This window comes from Humulus lupulus, chromosome 1 (assembly GCF_963169125.1).
Source record: "Humulus lupulus chromosome 1, drHumLupu1.1, whole genome shotgun sequence".
NCBI classification, from domain to species: Eukaryota; Viridiplantae; Streptophyta; class Magnoliopsida; order Rosales; family Cannabaceae; genus Humulus; species Humulus lupulus.
The window spans coordinates 55,033,397-55,055,440 of NC_084793.1; the positions used below are offsets into that span (position 1 = coordinate 55,033,397).

The 22,044-nt window shown below is 38.7% G+C and overlaps 2 protein-coding genes across 2 annotated transcripts; both read right to left on the bottom strand.

Moving 5' to 3' along the window:
- Positions 1-2,580: 2,580 nt before the first annotated feature.
- Positions 2,581-3,843, bottom strand: LOC133828235 (zinc finger protein ZAT2-like). The gene has a single exon (XM_062258853.1). It carries the CDS (start codon positions 3,806-3,808, stop codon positions 2,924-2,926), a length of 885 nt encoding a protein of 294 aa, XP_062114837.1. The 5' UTR covers positions 3,809-3,843; the 3' UTR covers positions 2,581-2,923.
- A 5,698-nt stretch (positions 3,844-9,541) lies between these two features.
- LOC133814919 (uncharacterized) lies at positions 9,542-10,721 on the bottom strand. Its single transcript, XM_062247825.1, has 2 exons — positions 9,642-10,721; positions 9,542-9,598 (listed from the first exon to the last, which is right to left on the bottom strand). Exons 1-2 carry the CDS (start codon positions 10,719-10,721, stop codon positions 9,542-9,544), a joined length of 1,137 nt encoding a protein of 378 aa, XP_062103809.1.
- Positions 10,722-22,044: the final 11,323 nt, after the last annotated feature.

Here is a 22,044-nt window from a genome sequence, read left to right on the forward strand (position 1 = left end):
TCTAGTTGTTCAGACAGTTGAATATAAAGTAAGAAATATTAGTTTTATCTCACAATCAATAGAGGATGAGTGAAGTAATGTATCAACAAACTTTTCATCAGGATACTCTAAGGTAGTACCTATATGCTGGTAGGGCCCTTATCTTGGTAGAAGAAAAACAAATTATTAGAATCAAATTTTGACCAATTAAAGACATTTGTAATTTTTCTTTGCAATCAAAACACAAAAATAAAAAATGCATGGCTCGTAGTGATCTTATATAACTTTTCAACGGCAACAACAATATAGATACGTTTGCATTTTGACATTTTGTTATAATTATTGTTGGGTCCATAATGATAAAGATGTGGATGGCACTTGACCTTTTGAGTAGTGGTAATAATAATATCAGCAACAAAAACCATAACAGGTCACATTAACAAATTGCATGGGAAGCCGCGGAGGCCCATTAACGTCGTGCTACTGCTCCTGAAGTAATAACGAAAATATCCTAGAGATAATAATAAGGCTGCTCATAACAAGTGGTTGATTAAGATTTTTGGTAACCATATTCGGACGTTGCCAACTTGCTAACAACAATATTATTAGCCTTTTTTCACTGAGGAACATATTGGGCATCATCCAAAAAACCACAATCTCTTTACTCATTCATTTGCTTCAATGAAGCTATATTGCTCGTAGAGAGTTGTACTTTTCTTGAAGATCACTACTTTGTTTCTTGTTCCTGGTAAATTAGATGGTATCGATGATGAATACTATGCTCGGGAAGGCGGTGGAGATGTGTTATTATTGGAGGGCTAGCTTGAAAGAAGTCTCAAGTAATTTATGCAAATTAATTTTCAGACTGACAAAAAGACCGGGAGCAAAAAAGAGCACGCACGTACTACGTACGTTTTGACTGCGCGAAAATTAAGTGGAGCCCGGCCACTGCGCAGTGATTGGGCAGGCCGAGTTCTCTATAGCCACCGACCCATGACGTCAAATAAAGTTGTCCATTTATATATATATATATATGTAATATTTAAGAGAAATGCTAAGGTACGGTGCTCTCACACTACATGAAATTAGTATATTGCTGTGGTAGATTCCAATATCAAGTATCACATGATTTAATTTAATAATATATCGCTAATCAATCGCGTAAAAGCTACCTCATGTAATATTAAGCACTTCAACATACTAAATAACAATAAAGAAGGAAAAATATTTACAATGTCTATATATATTGCATGGCATTAAAGCATAAGTAGAGTACAAAAACATAAGATCCGAGTAACTATCCCAGCTATGGATATTAAAAAAAAAAGGCAGGAGCGAGAAGCTACTTGAACGGATGTGAGAGGAGCGAAAGGAGACCCTTGAGAAATGCCGTACTATTCCATATTAGACTATATATAATAGTTGTATATCTTCATTTTTTTTTTCTTTTTTAATTTGTTTGCTCTTCTTTTTATTGGGTTCTTTGTACAGAGAAATGAAGATGAAGTAAATATTGTGTACTTAATATGCATTTTATTAGAGGAACAAACAACAAAGCGTAGCTACCACGGAATTAAATAAGAGATGTAATATGATCACACTAGCTACATCATCATATATAATGAAAATGAAAATGAAAATGAAAATGACTTTCATAGGATCTGCAGGGTAAAAAGAGGCAAAGTAAGTGAGTAACTATTCAAATAGTATTAATTGCCCCCAAAAAGAATATATATATATATTGAGAAATAAGAAAGCACAATATGCTTAATAATTTATATCTTGATGAATATAAAAATAAATCGTATGTATTAATGGATATCAAATTTGATAAGTTTAAGACTATGTACGGTACGTACGATAAGTTTACGATTGACACGAGAAAAAAAAAAAAGTAAAAAAAAATGTGTAAAAATGAGACGTGTAGAGGCAAGAGTAAAATAAGATGAAGAACTAATGAAAGTTGATCTGGACAAGTTGAAGACAGTAATAAAAACATTCACATATATAATGTCCTAACTAAAAAGCTCTACTATATGTATTGTTTGTATAAAAAGACCATTCTTAAGTTAGCATGTTACAACTTGAGAAATCTCAAGAGAACTACTAAATATATACTATATAGTACTGTACTAGCTAGCTGGTAAAGATTATTTAGTACTAGTTTACTGCAGCATATAAAAAGTGAATATATATATATTTATACATGTATATAGTTGGGGGCATTTGAAAAGTAAAAACTATTATATGGTGGAAGGAATTCTTACTCCTTGTCTAGTGATGACTTAAGCCAAACCGGAAAAAAAAATTCACTTAGAGCATGCAATCAATATTGTTTTGAATCTTTTGATGTTCTTTTTACAGTGTGGTAGATTCATATATAAATTCTCCCACATTATTTTGTTATGCTTTTATTATAGAATTAATGAACTTACATATACAATGTCCATATATAGTCAAACCCCGTGGAAAGTGGGGAAGTAATGTTTTAATTATCCAATTTTAAGACTATTAAAATAAAAAAAATGGTTATAAATTTAGCGTATATTATGGTTAGAAAGCTAAAAATATAATTCAATTTTTATGAGTGAATCAGAATAAAAAGAAAAAAAACCGTAGTAACAAAAGACACGGTTTAGATTATTCAACTTGCCGATCAAACAGTACAGCAATTAATAGAAACAAATCAACAGAGTACGAAACTATAGAATATTATTACCGAACCCTAGAGTACCAAACATAGAGGAACTAAAAGTAAGAATCAAATAACATCGTGGCAATATTAGGCTAAAGACCCAGCCTTAAATCCTTACACAAGAAAAACCTCCTGAAGTAGGAAGAGACCGAATTAGCTATGAGAAACAGTACCAAACATAGAGGAACTAAGAGAAATAATCAAATAACATTGTGGCAATTAGCCTAAAGACCCAACCTTAAATCCACACTAGATAAACCTCCTGAAGTAGGAAGAGGCTGAATTAGGAGACGAATCATCGTAGTCATCATCATCTGACTCCATTGGTGCTGGCAAATTCAAGTCTAGCCCAAGACCACGGAAGCCATCTACTTCAACCCCAGTTTGGGGGCTGCTCCTCAAATGAGCTTGACAACCACAAGGGGACTCATTCTGCATTTGTCGTTTTTCCCCAAACACAGACGTACTCTCTGTAGTTGTAGCAGTAGTAGTGGTTGTGGTGGTCGTAATGGTAGTAGGACTACTTTTCGTAATTGCAAAACAGCCCTTCACGTTCTTGTGGCTTGCCCGGTGACCCCCTAGGGCTTGATGCGTCCTAAATTTTTTATCGCAACTGCTACACTTGAAAAGATTGCCGTCACCGCCGCTGTTTTCGACGGCGATATTGTAACTAGTACTACCGGTGTGATCAGAAGCCGTACTAGTAGTACTCTTATCATTGGATTTTCCTTCAGACAAGAGGATCAAACAGAAGGCGATATCAACCTCGATATTGTCATCAGGGTCGATCCTCGGGGCAGTTTGAGAACCACTCTGCTTAGAAAAAGGTTGGGTATTCGAAGGCGGGTTACACCCCCGCCATGACCGCTCAGGATGCTTTCGCATGTGACCATATAGGGCTTTCGCTGATTTGAACTCCTTCCCGCACACAAAACAGTGATTCGTGATCTCCGGCGCTCTCGGGTCGGGGTTTATCGTGTTCTTCTGTACTGGTCCGACCCTTTCCTTGGTTCGCTTCATTTTCAATTTCAACCGACCTGTCATGGCGGAGCGCGAGCCCAGCTCATGGTAGACAGACGGTGAAACTGGAAATGCGTGATCGGAATCGACGTGATCTAATGCAGGTGTTTTCATATTTTTTTTCTTGTTATTTCGGGAATCAAAGTTTCCAAAACCGTTTGGTACTAGATTCAAATAAGATTTTATGTTTTTAAAATTTGAAAATTGAGAAACCTATATACAAAACTTGATTGGTTTATCATTTTTGAAAATTCATTCCAAAAACAAACTCCAACTTATTAAAGGATTTAGAAAACAAGATTTTTAGGGTCTGATTGGTTCGCGATTAGAAAACTGTATTTTTGAAAAGTGGGATTCTGAAATGAAAATCTGAATTTAGTGACTGAAAACATGTTTCTGAAAATGTGATTGGTTTAATGTCAGTAAACTGTTTTTGAGTTTTAAAAAACTGAATCTGTGATTGAGATTAAATTTGAAAATATAACAGAAACTGAATATGTGATTGGTTTAGCTGAAAGTAAAATTTAATTATATTGATAAATTAAAATTTAATAATATTGTATTAATTAAATTCATAACAATATTGCATTGTCATTAACTTTGATTTTTTTTATATTAAAGTTATATTTTTTTAGGACACGATTGATTAGTGATTTAAAAATTGTATTTTGAAAAAGTATGATTCTGAAAAAAGAATCTAGATTTAGTGTCTGAAAATATGTTTATGAAAATGTGATTGAATGTATTGTCCGTTAACTATTTTTTAGTTTTATAAAATTGAATAATTTTTTGGTAGAAAATCTAAAAATTGAATATGTAATATATATATATATATTTTTTATTTTTTGTATAATAATAATTGAAGTGAATATTTTTTTATTTATTTGTTGTAATTTTTATTTGATCAATGATTTTTTTTAGCAAATATATTGTAAATTAGAATTAAATTATATTCTGTTATATAATTTTATAATTAATTATTTTACTAAATTTATATAGATAAAAATTTTAAAAAGTAGATTGACTTGTAAAAATGACAAAAGAAAAAAAATCAAGACTATAAGAAAAATAGCAAGATTTTTTTTTTAAATAGAAAGGGGCTAATTGGTAGTTAATTCAAAAATATAATTTTAGAAAATTATTTTCAAATCAAATGATTTGAAAATAAAGAAAACAACAATTTGTTGTTTTCTCTTTTGCTGAAGGATTTTAACTTAGTTTTCAAAAATGGTTTTTTTTATTTTCTAAAATAAGTGTACCAATCAAGTTTTCATTGCTGTTTTCATTTTTTAAAATCTGAAAATGATAAAACTGTTTTTGAATCCCCTACCAATCACACCCTTACGTTTTCAGCCTATTTCTACTTTCTTTCTCTTTTTCTTACTACTTTTTCTCATTCCTACTTGTACTCCTTCACATTTATTTTGTTTTCTTTTTTCTCCTTTTTTCCACTGTAATGTTTGGCAATTTTTTTTACAGGTATATACTTTTATTTAAGATTTCTAGTCATTTCTATAACTATATATTTACTAAAATAATTAATCAATAACTTTATTCTAATTTATAATATATTTGTTAAAGAAATTCATTGAAGAAAAAAATATTTTATCAAATAAAGATCACAACAAAAAAAATAATTACTATTAATAAATAATAAAAATAATATTATTACACTTCAATTATTATACTAAAAGTAAAAAAAAATATAATCAAACAAATTAAAATAATTTTCGTATTAATTACATATTTAGTTTTATATTTAAAAAATTTATATTAATCACATATTCATTTTTTTTTTAAACTCATTTAGCAAATAGTACAGCCAATCACATTTTAAAAATATGTTTTCAGACAATAAATTCAAATTTTCATTTCAGAATCACACTTTTAAAAACACAATTTTTAAATTGCGAACCAATCAAACCCTTAAATTTTCAAAGTAACAAAAACAGGGTTTGAGAAAATTTGGGAAGAGAATGAGTGAGGAAAAAAATGGGAATATGATAAGAAATGTGGTGGTGATTAAAAGCGGTTACTTGGACTATCACTGATCAAGAAGGAGGAGGTACGTGGGTTTTGTTGTTTAAGTGAGATCAATGGTAAAAGAGTAAATTCGAGTGGGAGGTGACATATCTGTTACCACCCGGAAGAATAGGGCTGATTATTTTTTATTCATTATTTTTATTTATTTATTTATCAATAGACAGGTTAATTGAATTTCAAATATTTATTTCCGACGATTGGTTTTTAGAGCTAAAACCAAGGGAAATTTCAAATAATCGAAATAAAATATGTTGTTTATTGGTTTTTTTTTTTATTATTGGTTACTAAAGTTAAGATTTTACCCTATATTTTTTATAAATAAAAAAGGTAAGAACTTACCTATTGATTTCCACATGAGTATCCGTCCGTACACTAACTAGAGTAGAGTAGTAACAAACTGAGTCATTAACTGTTACAGTACTCACGCCAAAAGAGCAAAACACCTCTGTACCACATATTATTACACAAAGACCTTTATATAATAAGGGTCCAACCAACTAACACACCATAACAGAAAACCCAAGACTAAAGCAGTTACAACAACCTTTACATATATTCCTAATACACCCCCTCAAGATGAACGGTACAAATTTTGGACATTCATCTTGGAGATTAACTCATGAAACTGATTCGGAAACAGGGGCTTTGTGAGAACATCAGCAAGGTTGTGTTTTGAGGGAACATGAATAAGCTTGATGGAGCCATCCTGGACTCTTTCACGAATAAGGTGACAATCAATCTCGATATGCTTCGTCCGCTCATGAAACACCGGGTTTTCCGAGATGTGTATAGCAGCCGTGTTGTCACAATAGAGAATGGCGGGATGCGAGTGCTGAATGTCAAAGTCCTTCAGAAGGGAGAGAAGCCATGTGATCTCGCATGTGGCATTGGCCATAGCACGGTATTCAGCTTCAGCTGATGATCTAGAGACAGTGGTTTGCTTCTTAGATTTCCATGAGATGAGAGATTGTCCAAGGAAGACACAGTATCCAAACACAGATCGTCTGGTATCACTACAAGAAGCCCAATCTGCATCTGTAAAAATTTTGAGAGATAGATCTCCACAATTAAAGTTAGTTTCAGCATAAGCATTTATGTGAGGAGGAGATTTAGCATAAAAAAAGAGGCCTTGGCCAGGTGTGCCCTTTAAATATTGAAGGATACGATGCGCTGCATTAAGATGAGGAGTCCTTGGAGAAGCTAAGAATTGACTTAGCTTGTTGACAGCAAAAGATATGTCAGGACGAGTAATCGTTAAGTAGATGAGTTTACCGATTAACCGTCTATATATAGTGGGGTCGGCTAAGAGATCCCCTTCATCTTTGTTGAGTTTGGCATTAGGCTCCATTGGAGTAGAATAAGGTTTGACCCCCAAGTAACCTGTATCACTCAATAATTGTAAGGTAAATGGGCGTTGAGACATAGATATACCTTTGGGAGAACGCCCAATCTCAAGGCCTAAGAAGAAACGTAAAGGGCCAAGGTCTTTTAGTTGAAAAACAGAGTGTAGCATGTCTTTAAAACCAGAGACAGCAGTATTATCATTTGAAGCAATAATAATATCGTCAACATAGATTAGAAGAGCAATAAAGATATTAGAAGAGCTCTTAATGAATAATGTGTGGTCCGATTGAGATTGACGGAAACCACTAGAAATAAGATATGTGCTAAGTTTGTAGTACCATTGTCTTGGGGCTTGTTTTAAGCCATAAAGACTTTTGGTTAATTTACAAACTGCATCTTTTGGTAGGGGACTATGGGATTGATACCCTTTTGGAATTGTCATGTAGACATCTTCTTTTAAGTCCCCATGTAAGAAAGCATTGTTGATATCTAATTGGTATAAAGACCAATTTTTAATGGCAGCAACAGCAAGAAGTAATTTAAGGGTATTAAACTTTGCAACAGGTGCAAAAGTGTCAGAGTAATCAATACCTTGCTTTTGGTTGTAGCCTTTGGCAACCAACCGGGCCTTGTAGCGATCAATGGCTCCACTTGGTTTATATTTGATTTTGTAGAGCCATTTGCATCCTATAGCATTCTGGCCAGGAGGAAGTGAGACAATTTCCCAAGTGTGATTTCGGACAAGTGCATGAAGTTCATCATGCATAGCTTGCTGCCACTCTGGAATGTTTGAAGCTTGCTTGTAACTAGATGGTTCTACTACCATATGGGCAGACAAAATGGCCGCCCTAAAGTGATCATTTAACCTATCATAAGATAGAACATCAGATAATGGGTAAGTAGTAGAAGACTTAGAAATAACAAAGGTACAAGCATAGTCTTTGAGATAAGAGGGGCGAGAAATAGTTCGGCCACTTTTAGAGGTGGTAACCGCAGGAGAGGGATCCTCAAGGGCATTAGTGAATGAAGAGGGCACTTGAGGATGAGTAGTTCCTGTATCAAACACTTTAGTTAGGAGAAATGAATCATTAGATACAGTAGAGTTATCATGCTTCAAAGGATAAATATGTTCATAGAAGATGACATCTCTAGATTGAAATATCTGATGAGTCTCAATATCAAGCAAAGTATAGGCCTTCATTCCATGAGGATAACCAATAAACACACAAGCTTTAGATCTAGGTGAGAATTTATGTCTATTCCGATCTAAAGTAGAGGCATAAGCAAGGCAACCAAAATTTCTAAGATGCTCATATGAGGGCAATTTATGATAAAGCAGCTCAAATGAAGTCTTTTTCTTTAAAAATAAAGATGGAGTTCTATTAATTAGATAGACAGCTGTGGTAATGAGATATGACCAATAAGATAGAGAAATATGAGATTGAAATAATAATGACCGAGCAACATTGAGGATGTGTTGATGCTTTCGTTCAACCACGGAATTTTGTTGAGGCCGATCAACACATGAGTGAAATTGTTCAATCCCTTTGGAAGCATAGAATGAAGATAGGTTAAGTTCTTTTGCATTATCACATCTAACAGCTTTAATAGAAATGGAAAATTGATTAGCAATTAGAGAAAAAAACTGAGGAATAACAGTGTGCACATCAGATTTTGCTTTAAGTAAATATACCCATGTAAATCTAGTGTGATCATCAACTATTGTTAGAAAATACTTGTAACCTTCTGTGCTAATAACATGAAAGGGCCCCCAAATGTCAAAATGAACAAGATCAAAAGACTTAGGAGCACGATTATTATTAGACACAAAGGGAAGCCGTTTTTGTTTAGCTAAGTGACAAATAGAGCAAACATGATCAGAAATCTTGTTAGAAAAAACAAGAGTTTTATTTATTGAATTTGAAATTGACATAGAAGGATGGCCAAGGCGGAAATGCCATTGGTCCATTTTAGTACAAGTATTAAGTGAGCTGTCAGAATGTACAACATGTAAGAATTGACGGTCTTGTTCAAAGTAAAACAGCCGGCCTATTTTCTTAGCAATCCCAATCTTGGAAGTCCGAGAGGGTGCCTGAATAAAGCATTCAGAAGCAGAAAAAATTAGGGAGTGATGACTATGTTGCAGGAAAGCATTAACTGAGAAGAGATTATGCTGAAAATCAGGAACAAATAAAACATCAGTAAAAAAAATGCAGCTAGAAAGTTGAACAGTGCCAGAATAAGAAATAGGAATTATATGTCCATTAGGTAAAGTTACTAAAGTGGCAGTAGGATGTTTATCAATGGTCTTAAAACATTTAAGGGAGTAACACACATGGTGAGATGCTCCACTATCAACAATCCACAGACATGAAGGGAAGTCAACGAGATTACCAGAGACTTGTGAGGCAATCGGCATATTAGTGTCTGTGGCAGCCACATTTTGTTGAAGATTCTGACTTAGGAGGGAGATAAGCTGCTGACTGAGCTCGGTTTGGGACAGCACAGGTGGTTTGCCTAAAATCGACCCAGAAGCAAGAGAAGCGGAAGCTTGATGAACAGAAGGTTTGATAGCTTCATCTTGACGACGCTTGTCACCGTACCCAGGAGGAAACCCATGAAGAAAAAAACATTTTTCCACTAAGTGACCCGGCTTGAGACAATGAGAACAAGTGGGTCTCGGTTTCTTTGATCTTGATGAAGGAGGCTTGGTAGAAGTGTGTGAACCCGCAGTAGCAGCAATGAAAGGAATGGTGTGGCCTAGACTTCTTTGCCTTTCTTCTTGAGAGATCATGGAGAAGACTTTGGACAGCGGAGGAAGAGGATCATAGAGCAGAATTTGAGCTCTCACAGAAGAAAATGAGTCATTGAGACCAGCCAGAAATTGCATAATTTGATCTCTGTGATAATATCCAAGCAATCTTTCAACAGCACCACATTTACAGCCACAAGAACAAGGGATAATAGGCTGAAACTCCTTGAGTTCATCCCAAATACCTTTGAGACGAGTAAAGTAGGAATTGACATCTGAGTCACCTTGTTTGATGGTGTGGACTGAAGTTTGAAGCTGGAATATCCGAGGACCATTGCCTTGATTAAATCGCTCATGGAGATCATTCCACATAGCAGAGGCAGAATCTTGAAACATAATGCTAGCTGCAATTTCACGAGAAACAGATTGTAAAATCCAAGCCATAACCATATTATTGCACTGAATCCAAGCATGAAAAAAAGGGTCATGGGGAGGGGGTTGAGTCAGGGACCCGTTTATAAACTGGGTTTTATTTTTTGCAGCAATGGAAATGGAAGCAGCCCTCTTCCATGACTGAAAATTTTCTTGACCCGTTAATATCTGAGTTGATATCATAAAGTTGGGATTGTCTCCGGTTCCCAAGTGATAGATGTGATTAACTTGAGAAGGTTGACAGATAGGGGCTGTTGAGGAACACGGAATGCCAAGACTTGGAGCACCATCGCCAGGAGGAGCGGAGCACCTCGGGAGAACAGTGGCCGGAGGAGGGGGCTGAGGACCCGGAGAAGGAGGCGATGGGGCAGCTGGCAGATCGTCATGAGGAGGCGAGGAAGAAGATGCAGCAAGCGGCGCAGCAACACTGGGGTTCGGAGAAGGGCCAGGCGCCATGGTCGGGGCTGAAGGAGACGCACCAGGGACGGTGGCCGGCGCAGAGGGCAAGCTGGAAACAGAGGAGCTTCGTGGCTGAGATTGTCTGGTGCGAGCCATGGGCAAGAAATTAGGCGACTGGGCAGAGGAAATGACGAACCAGGCGGCTGAGGGTTTCAAGAAGAGGGTTTTACGAAGAGGGTTACGGAAGCAAGAAATGGTTTACAGAAAAAACAAGGAAAGGGTTTCAAGAAGAGGGTTTCTGAAAAACAAGAAAGTGACAGAGGAGGGTTTCAAAAAAGTAAGAGGGTTTCAGAAAAAAAAAGAAAGTGTCAGAAGAGGGTTTCAGAAAAGTAAGAGGGTTTCAGAAAAGTAAGGGGGTTTCGGTTGAGTTTTCAAGAAGAGGGTTAAAAACAAATATAAAACTCTGATACCATGTTACAGTACTCACGCCAAAAGAGCAAAACACCTCTGTACCACATATTATTACACAAAGACCTTTATATAATAAGGGTCCAACCAACTAACACACCATAACAGAAAACCCAAGACTAAAGCAGTTACAACAACCTTTACATATATTCCTAATATTAACATGTGTTGAGTGTATAGATTAACAGTTTTATGAAGGAAGTAAAAGGAAATAATACAAAAAGACAGTAAAAATAACTAATTGGTTGTTGGAATCTTCTCATTTTAATGTACACTCTATTAGTTTCCTCTTTGGTCTTCTAGTTTGACCTTATTTTTCACAAGAGATAAATATCATGGACTTTCTCTCTCCACGTTAAAAAGGTTAAAAAATGCTACCCGTACTCCTAATTTATATATTTAGTTTTTTTTAATAGCACACCAATGCTAATGGATAAGGTGAAGCTTATTCTATAAAATATTCAGAAAAAAAAAATTGTAAAAATGAACTTTTAATGGGTAACCTAAACTTGAGTTATTTTATATTTTTTTCCCTTAAAGAATAATACTACTCCACATTTAGACACAATTATTCATTTAACTAAAAATATTTTATTATTTTTTCTATCTTTCTTTTTCCATTTTAATTATATTTCATTCCTTTTTCTTTAGTTCTATCTCTTTTTTAGTATTTTAATGATTAAAAGAAGTGGATAATCTTGATAAAAAAAAATCTTGATAAAAAAAGAAGTGGATAAAATATAGAAAAGAAATAAAGAAGATGATGTATGGTGGAATAAAAATAAGTTGCCTCAAATTCCATATTCATTCACTGTCCCGACAATAGAATTCTAACATGTGCTTATTTTTTTTCTTCTTTTTACGTTTTTGATGTTTTTTTCATTAATTTATAAATGTTAGTTATTGATAAAGTAAATTATCAGTACATTAAAATAGATTTGATATATTAATTTAAAAAGAGAAAATGAAAAAATTAAGTTACACCTATTTAAATCAATTATTTCATTAAAAATATCAATTACTTATTTTTTTTATTTTCATAGTCTCCTATAAAAAGAAATATTTTCATAGTTTTTTTTAGAAAAAGAAATAAATATACAATAATATACTATTTATTTAAGAAAAATAATACTTTTTTATAGGAGACTATGAAAATAAAAATAATAAGTGTTGACTGCGTTTTTAGCCAACGACGTGAGAACGTCAAATACGACGAACCTTCAAGAGAATGTAAACGACAACAGACGGTATAAACAAGAAAAGTAAATAACACAGGATTTTTATAGTGGTTCAGCCCCGATTGTCGGTAATAGCCTAATCCACTTAGAGTATAGATTTATAAATCACAACTCTAAGTGGATTAGGCTATTACCGACAATCGGGGCTGAACCACTATAAAAATTATGTGTTATTTACTTTTCTTGTTTATACCGTCTGTTGTCGTTTACATTCTCTTGAAGGTTCGTCGTATTTGACGTTCTCACGTCGTTGGCTAAAAACGCAGTCAACATTTTGGTGCTTTCATTGAGAGCCTGAAGAGAAGAACAGACGGTCCCTGAAGCAAGATGGCGCCTAAGAACACCACTGCTGCTTCCAAGAGGACAAACTCCTCTAAAGAACCTGCTAGATCTGAAGGTCCTTGCCCACAATATCATGAGAATGAGCCTAGAGTCATGCTTGAGGACGTGACTCCAGGAGTCGAAGAGCTCCAAGAGACCATGGGGGCCTTCCAGGAGGAGATGGCACAATTCCACGCTAGGCAAGAAGCGTTTGCTGAAGAGATGGCCAGGCAGAGAGATGCCTTAGAGCAGCAAAAACGCGATATGGAGGCCAGAAGTGAGGAGCTCAGACAACAACAGGAGGAGGTCGACCGAAGACATCGTGAAGCAGCGCTTGCTTTGGAGGCTGCTACCAAGTTGGCCCAGGCCAATGCCCAAGCTGCAGCACGAGGGGCAACCACTCCAGGAGCAAGGACCACAGAAGCTGGTGGTAGGAGTAATGATAGACCAAGGAGGGGTGGTAATAACCCACCTAGTGAGGGAGATGGAGTTCGATCGCACACTACCTCAACCCAAGGGGAGCACTCTAGAACCCCCTCCAGAAGTCACCGATCGGGCAGTAAAAAGACTCCACCTGGGAAGGAGCAAAATAAAGCTCCTAGAGAGAAGAGGACCTCTCAGTTCAAAGATGGGCATGGTGGGGATGAGGCTGATAGTCATCCAACCAGCCAATCCAAGGAAAAGGAGGGCCACAACCCACAAGGAGGAGAACACTGCCCAGAGCGTGCCAAGAAGCCTCCATTGCACCCCGACCAGCGGCGTAGCAGGAGAGATGAAGTCCCACGTAGTAAGCCCACTGGGAAATCGAAGTGTACGGTGTTTGATCGGGTAGGAGAGCATGCTTCTCAGAAGGATCTGAGGGACGTTATCACCAACAAGAGGAGGACCGTCCCGGTCGAAGGGAAAAATCTGGACCGTCCTACCAGTCAAGTAGAAATACTTGACGGTGGCGTGCCAGATGGTAATGCCCGACCAGGCGGTCAAAACCTTGGAACCTCATCAGTTGCACCAGCTATCCAAGCCCAGCTTGACATGCTAGCAGCTGCAGTGCAAGGTTTGTCGAAGCGACCTTCCGAGATAGATCCGATAGACTACCGGAGTGGCAACCCGTTCTCTGCTCGAATAAGAGCAGCCCAACCACCAGCAAAGTACAAAGCACCGGTACTGCCAATTTATACCGAAAAGGCAGACCCAATAAGACATGTTGGGAAGTTTGAGGACCAGATGGAACTACTCGGGGTGAGTGATGACTATCGGTGTAGAGTCTTCCCCACCACCTTGACGGACACTGCCCAAGAGTGGTATTAGAGGTTTAAACCAAACTCCATTACCTCTTGGGAGTCATTCAGGAAGGAGTTTTGTAGACAATTTAGCACTGCCCGGACTCCACCAGTTTATGCCAACGACTTGGCAGATATCAAACAAAGAAAAGATGAGTCTCTAAAGAGCTATATACAGAGGTTCATGAGAGAAGCCAATAGAGCAACTGCTGTAGGAGACGAAGGGAAGATGGTTGCCATATCTGCTGGGATAATTTATCGGAGTCCTCTATGGGACAGCATCCATCGCCATCCAATCTCAACACTTCAACAATTTCTTGACCGGGCGGAAAAATATATGAATTTGGATGATGCGATAGAGAAAGGGGAGAATGGCATAAACAACCCAAGCAGACCAACTGACTCTCCTAGTGATGGTGGAAAGAAACATAGAAGTAATGGGTCTGACCACCATGAAGAAAAGAAGGCAAAGGTGGATTCAAGTGAGAAGCCAACCAAGTATGAGCCTCAATTCACCAACTACACCACTCTCTCAACCAGTAGAGCAGAGATATATCTTGCTAGTCAAGAGGAGGTTCCTTACAAGAAGCCTCCACCCATCAGGAGAGAGATGAGGAAGAGAGACATGAACAAGTATTGTCGCTTCCATGAAGATTATGGTCACGACACAAATGAATGCAACCACCTCAAGGACGAGATAGAATTTCTTCTCCGGTCGGGCAAGTTGAAGAAGTACCGAGCAGAGACACCCCAAGGAGAAGGAGGTAGAAGCAACTCCGGATTCAAGCGACAAAAATCTCCACCCTTGCAGCCTGGACCCGTGGACTTCACCGTAGACACTATATGTGGAGGTCCACCCTTAGCTGAGGAGAGCAACGAAGCAAGAGGAGGAGTATGCTGAGGAGGAGTGCTAGGAGCAGGAATCGTTGGAGTGGCGTGCACATAGAGCGTCGAAGGAGATATTATTTTTAAATACCGCTTTCAGAGTGGTAGCTTGGTTTCGAGTTTTTTAGACTTGTTATTTAAGTTTGGTGTATGAACTGGTTATTTGCTAACCAGTCATTTTATTTTGAACAATTTTGGTTGTTTAAGACTCGTTGTTAGACATGTTTTGTCATTTTTAATTTACGAGTAATAAAAGAGACTACGCGCAGCGTGGTCGATTCTTGCTACAAATATGCATGTGTGTTAATTATCCGAGCAGTGTTCAACTGGTCGATATATTCAAGCAGTGTTCAACTGCTTGAGTATTTTCCATATATTCTATGTGTTTCACGAGTAGTTAACTGCTCGAACAGATTCAGTCAGGTAGCAAGTGACTAAGGATCTTTCAACCTCCAACCACCTGGGGGGCACATGGGGTATGTTGGTATATAACTTAACACAGGCAATAAGAGCACGAGGTAATATATCTGTTTTTAGGCTGACTTGTAAATTTTCGAAGTCCAAAAAGGCCATTAAGCTAACTTGCTTGGCAAAGCTTAAGTAACTTGGAATTTTTAAAAAAAATCTCAAGTTAGGAGCAGATATTCGTGTGACCATAAAAATCATGCTCATAAAATGTTAGAGCAATAAGAGTGTGAGAAAGAATACTTAGCATGGACTTATGAAATGTCTAGAATTTCTAAGTTAGAAAACTAAGTACTCATGCGAAAATCTAAGGCATACACCAGAGTGACTTTACTCTTCACAAAAAACTTATAACTTTTTAAGTCTAGAGGAGACTTAGAATGTTTTAAGTTAACAAGGAGAAGTAAAGTCTAAATGCCAACAGCTACAAGTTTAGCTCACCAGGTGCAAAGTTTTCTTGCTCAGGAGAGCAGATACAACTTCCCTGGTAGGCTAAGCATGTATCACCAATCGACTTCCCTGGAGTGAATCAAACAAATACGTGCAAAATAAATGCTACATGGTGAAAATTTCTCCTTGGGAGGAGAAGTCAAGTTTTCACCAAGATTTATTGAGAAAAATCAATCTCTCAAAATAATTTTGGGAGGCTCGAACAAAGGTGCTTCGATGGTCTTTCTTAAAAGGTCCTAAGAGTGCCTAAAGGTGAAATGTTTGGAAAAATTATAGCATGGAGTATACCATGTTTGGTCCGAAAGGTGTGTCTAAGGAGAAGCGTCCAAATGATGATGCTGCCTATGTCCGATCGGATGTGCATGCTTAGAAGGTTGGCTACTGTTCCATGCATTGCATTGCATTTCATTCATGTTAACACGGCTTATGCCTGTTTGTCCATGCTCACGATCAATACAGGTGCTTAAAGTGTTTGAAAAATTTGGTGTCCAAGCATACTTTGAGATGGCCGATCGGATGCATGTTGATCCAAGGAGCATCTCACCTACGTCCAAGGATCTAGGCTAGAAATATTGGTGCCTAAGGTGCTACATCCGACCAAGAGGAAACAAGAAGTATCCAGTCGGACCTAGGTCTTTGGCACCATAAGAAAAGAAGTGTCCGATCGGACAAGAAGTGTGCCTAAGGTGCTACATTCGACCAAGAGATAGACTTGGACCTTGGCCAAAGAGGGGACACGGAGTGACCGATCAGACCTTAGTTGGAGGAGCCAAAAGCTTGGCTCGGACCATGTCCAAGGAGAAGCCAAGTCATTGGCTTAGACCTTGGTTCAAGGAAATATCATGAAAGCTCCGATCGGACATGACCAAGGAGAGCCATGCATGTGTGCCAAGGGTCCGATCGCACCTTGCTTGAAAGAGATAGGCTCGGACCACTTTGGTCTGAGGAGATGGCAAGAAAAAGATGGCTCGGACCACGCCAAAGGACTTAGATTTTGGCCGAGGTCACGCAATGTCCGATCGAACATGGATGGAGGAGCCTAGCGCTTGGCTCGGACTTTAGCTTGGTGAGCTTCCAAAAAGATTGGCTCGGACCAAGTCCAAGGAGAGGTCCCATGCATGCCCAAAAGATAAACTCAAGAGTGCATGCCTGCCTGCCTTGTGTCTAAGAGTATATGCACCCGATCGGACATAATTGGAGGAGCCAAGAAGTGTCCGATCGGACCTTAGTTTGAACTTCCAAAAATATGTAGCTGGGACATGTCCGAAGAGAGCCAAAGTGATTGCCTTGGACCCATACCCGAAGAGAGTGCCTGCATTCGATCGGATCACATCCAAGGAGACCATGTTTTGCATGGTGCAGGCCGAGCATATCCAAGGAGCCTAATGCATGTGTCCGATCGGACAATGTCATGAAAGCTCAGTCCGAGGAGACCGTGCATCCGTTCCAAGATGGTTGGCTCGGACCAAGTCCAAGGAGAAGTCCCATGCATACCCAAAAGATGAACTTAGTTTTTGGCCAAGGGTATGCAATGTCCGATCGGACATGATCTGAGATGCCAAGAAGAGTGTTCTTCCGATCGGGCATGGTTGAAGATACCAAGAGATTGGACTTAGATTTTGGCCAAGGAGAGGCCACACAAGCTTCGATCGGACCGTGTCCGAGGAGAAGCCAAGTCATTGGCTTAGATTTTAGATCGAGGAAAGGCCATGGAAGCTCCGATCGGACCATATCATGAAAGCTCCGATCGGACATAGTTGGAGGAGCCTAGTGCGTTTGGCTCGGAGATGTCCGAGGTGAACTTCCAAGATGTGTGGCTCGGACCACCTTGGTCCGAGGAGATTGCAAAAATATGCCCGATCGGACCCTAGTCTGAGAAGCCAAGAAATTGCCTCAGAGGAGAAGACAAGAAGCTCACCCATGGTCCGATCGGGCAACCAAATCGAGGATATTCAACGACCTATCTCTATACCATGATGATTTTGCAACATATACAAAGGGAGCTTATGTTTTCATTACATCAAGAAAATAGAGTTTGAAGAAATCACAAGACAAGTTCAAGACAAGTTCTGTCATGGGAGTTTACGTGAAAGTTATCAACCGGATAGGAGCTTTGGGATGACCTCGAGAGCATTTTGCTAGAAGAAAAGTTTATCATACGAGGGAAATCGTATAATAAACTTGGGGGGCAAATGTTATACCCAAAAAATAGGAAGGTGCATTCTAGGAGAGTTAAGGGGAATGGTCCTAGGAGACCCCAAGGAGGGTGTGGTCCTAGGAGACCCCAAGGGTGTGTAGGAGGTAAGCCTCCCAAGGTTTTCTAAGTGTTGGCTCGAACGTGTCCAAGGTAAATAGCTAAGGAGGAGGAATCTCATGCAAGAGAATGGAAACTGACTTTCATAAGGAAAGTCTATACAATGTTCGATCGGACATGTTTGGGAGATGCTAAAGAAGGTTGCCTCAATGTTGTCCAAGGTGAGGTTGCCTCAATGTTGTCCAAGGTGAGGTTGCCTCAAAATTGTCCAAGGTGAGGTTCCCTCAATGTTGTCCAAGGTGAGGTTCCCTCAATGTTGTCCAAGGTGAGGTGCCAAGGAGGTTGCCTCGGACCACCTTGGTCCGAGGAGAAGCCAAGGAGATTGGTTCAAGGAGGAACATGGCATGCTAGAGGAGAGTGCATGTTAGAGGAGAGAAGTGCATCTCCTACCACCATGCACGTTCAACCTACCACCATGCATATCCTACCACCATGCATGTTCAACCAGCACTTGCATGGGTAGTGAGTAGGAGGTGGACCAACTAGCTAGAGGAGACTAAGTCAGACACAACTTCAACAACATGCGCGGGAATCTCTCACTCTTCCCACAAATGGGGAGTTTGTTACATTTCAAATTTTGAATGTTTATTTGTAATATAAATGTAATAAATATAATAAAATATCCCTATTATAAGGGGATATCAGTTGAGGATCCCAGGCCTATAAATAGAGAGCTTATGGGATGAGAGAGGTCCCTTCTGCTTCTTCTTTCTAGAGAGATAAAATTGGGTCTGTCTATTCTAGAGAGAGAAAGTGCTGAAATTAGAGAGAATTCTTGTATTTTCACAATTTATACTGAAGAAACTAAGTTGGCATAGTCCATCTGATCTTGAGTATAGATTTATAAATCACAACTCTAAGTGGATTAGGCTATTACCGACAATCGGGGCTGAACCACTATAAAAATTCTGTGTTATTTACTTTTCTTGTTTATACCGTCTGTTGTCGTTTACATTCTCTTGAAGGTTCGTCGTATTTGACGTTCTCACGTCGTTGGCTAAAAACGCAGTCAACAATAAGTAAATGATATTTTTAATGAAATAATTGATTTAAATATGTGTAACTTAACTTTTTCATTTTCTCTTTTTAAATAAATTGTTGACGGTGAAATCTCGTCAACGATATAAGGTTAGAAAACTAAGACTGTATTGCCGAAGGTATCTTAGAAGAAGATGGAGACAACTTGAAAGAGTAAATATGCAGAACTACTATGGAGTCGAAATTGTATATTACTTAACAGCCTTAGCATACAATCAATTTTCCAACCCCTTTTCTGGAGGGGTGATGATCTATTTATACTGGAGCTCTAATGACTCCCCATACATTGTGGTCCCAGGGGACAAGATTGTACATAGTTACATTGTCAGGGTAGTGGCACAGATCGTGGTGGAGCAGAAGGTTATGGTGTCGGCCTAGTACATAGTCAGATGTATGCATGTAGTGCTTCTACTCTCTGTACAAACCCGTACCTCCACTACTTGTAGGACACAGATGTCAGAGTCATGCCTTTGCCCTTTTTCAGGGTTGTACATCCTGTGCTTGTACATTCATCTCATGCCTAGTGGTCCCGCTTACCTAAATATCTTCTCTAGGTTTCTTCATATTTTAGTAAGTGTCGAACTGTAACGCCCTGGATAACCAAGACCGTTACACTGTGTGTTTAAAATAGTGCAAGACTTGCTAATCAAGTCATTCAGACAAAGTGTAGACTCTATACCATTATCAGAGTAGGAATAAAAAGATTTTGGTCACAAACAGGCTATTCTCATTAAAAATGACGGTTTAATACTTGGAGACTCAAAATAGGGTTTAGATGTCTTAGTTACAATAAATTCTAGAAATTACAAATAGTTCAAGCCACTCTAATGGCAAAATATACATTTTAGGTTTCCGTTCCTGTACAATTTCTCGACCGTGGCGGCCGAGCAGCTGACGATGTACACCTCGCCCCCAGAGCTCTCCAACTCATGGTCGATTCAGCCTACCCTTGCCTTTACCTGCACCACGTAGCACCCGTGAGCCAAGGCCCAGCAAGAAAGTATGATAATATAGCAAGATCAACATCATTTATCAAATATCCCACAATGCACAACCAGGAATTCAACATTTCATAACATTTATTTAATCAGTGATAACATACAACAGATTCATAGTTTGTCATCCAAACAGCCAACAAATCATGTTCAAAGCACAATACTCACGATCATAATCAACAGATTATCACATCATCACATGATATTCAGGGTTAGCGCCCTTAGTCGCACCCTCTATTTAGCACACTGTCTTCGGCTCTCTTGGGCCGCCCCCAGTGTAATACTCACTGACTCCGGCCAGCTTAACCGAGCTTAGTGATAGATAAGCTGCCTCAGCTACCAGTGGCTGAGCCGCGCCCTGTGCGCAAGTATTGATTCCGACACTCTTAGGCCAGTTATCGCATGTCCCATGGCATAATAATACCATCTCATGACATGATATACAAATATAGGGAGCTCTTAGTCCCATCGTGTCCACATGGTTAATCACATTCACATAACAATGCATACAAACATAGGGAACACTTAGTCCCAACCTAGCCACATAATCAGGTGCAGCTTTCTTACCTTTGGCTTTCAAACGAGCTAGTTATAAGCGATGTTCCTTGAGCGCGATCCGATCCCCAAGCCCTAGCTTAGCACCTAGTCACAACCAAGATAAAGGTTACCATTAACAATCTTAAATGAGCTTCTAAGCCAAGTTCTAGTCCTCGGAACATTGAACTTCACCGAATATGGTAAAAGACTCAACCCCGAGCACCCTAGGTTAAATTCCCAAGCCTAAATTCTCAAAATCCCAAAATCCCTTAAGCGCCGCGGCATGGGCCATCCATGCCGCGGCATGGCCCCTGACAGAACCCTCCATGGGCACAAAAACAGGTAAGGGCCGCGGCATTTCTTGGACCATGCCGCGGCACGCCCTCCTTCCTCAGCATGCCACAACATCGAAGGGCCGCGGCTCACCAAGAACCATGCCGCGGCCCGACCCTTCGAACCCAGAAAAAACCACCATTTTCAATCTCTAAACCTCACCTAAAACCATCCTAAAGCCCCCAACTCAAAACCAATTAATAATAACAACATTATAATGATTTAGACAACACAACCCAACCGAAAATCCAGCCTAAGACTCACCAAAATCCCAACTCCAACTTCTGAAATTTCAAACCCACAAACTCAAAACCAGCCATGAAAACTCTCAAATTAATCCTTTCCTCAGCTGTAGAATCGTTCTAGCATCCAACCAGCTTCAAGCCCTTCAACTCCTCAGGTTCATATCCCTTTATTCATCCAAAACTCACACTTAAAAACTATCTCATTAAAACCCAGAAATTCACATCAGAAAACCTTAAAACTTACCTCAATTGACTGGCTTAATTCTGCTAGTTCTTCAAGCTTCACTAAAGTCCCTAGCCCCAAGCTCCATTCCTGAGCTTGCTCTAGAATTCCAGCTCCAAAACCCACAAGAAATGGTGAAGAGATGCCCCAGCCGAATGAGAGAGAGAGAGATATCTAAGTGTTCTGTTTTCCTTTCTTTCCTTCTTCTTTTCTTTTCCTTAAGTTTCTAAGTTTATCTACAACCTCCACTAACATCAAAAAGCAGAACATAGCCTAACCTTAAGTAAGCCAAATGACCACCTTGCCCTCCCAATAATAACTAAACCTTTAAACATTCTAAGGGCATTTTAGTCATTGCTCCCAATTCCCACTAATTCCTCAAGTGTCTTAAATATTTATCACTTAATTCCCGATACCTAACTAATCTCCAAATATATTCCTCGATGTTAAAAAAATAGACTCCAATATGCTCACTGAATTCCCGTTTATACCCCTAGGCTCACCCCGAGCCGGGTATAAATCCCCGCCATGAATTTTTCGCTAATTTGCTCACTAGGATCGTCTCAAGTCGTAGATCACAGATATATC

What these genes read in the sequence shown, in the direction of transcription:
- LOC133828235 (XM_062258853.1), bottom strand. Translation starts at nt 3,808, where the DNA reads ATGAAAACACCTGCATTAGATCACGTCGATTCCGATCACGCATTTCCA.
- LOC133814919 (XM_062247825.1), bottom strand. Translation starts at nt 10,721, where the DNA reads ATGGCGCCTGGCCCTTCTCCGAACCCCAGTGTTGCTGCGCCGCTTGCT. An exon ending in ATGAAGCTATCAAACCTTCT is followed by an intron (nt 9,599 to 9,641) that starts GTTCATCAAGCT and finishes GGTCGATTTTAG; the next exon opens with GCAAACCACCTGTGCTGTCC.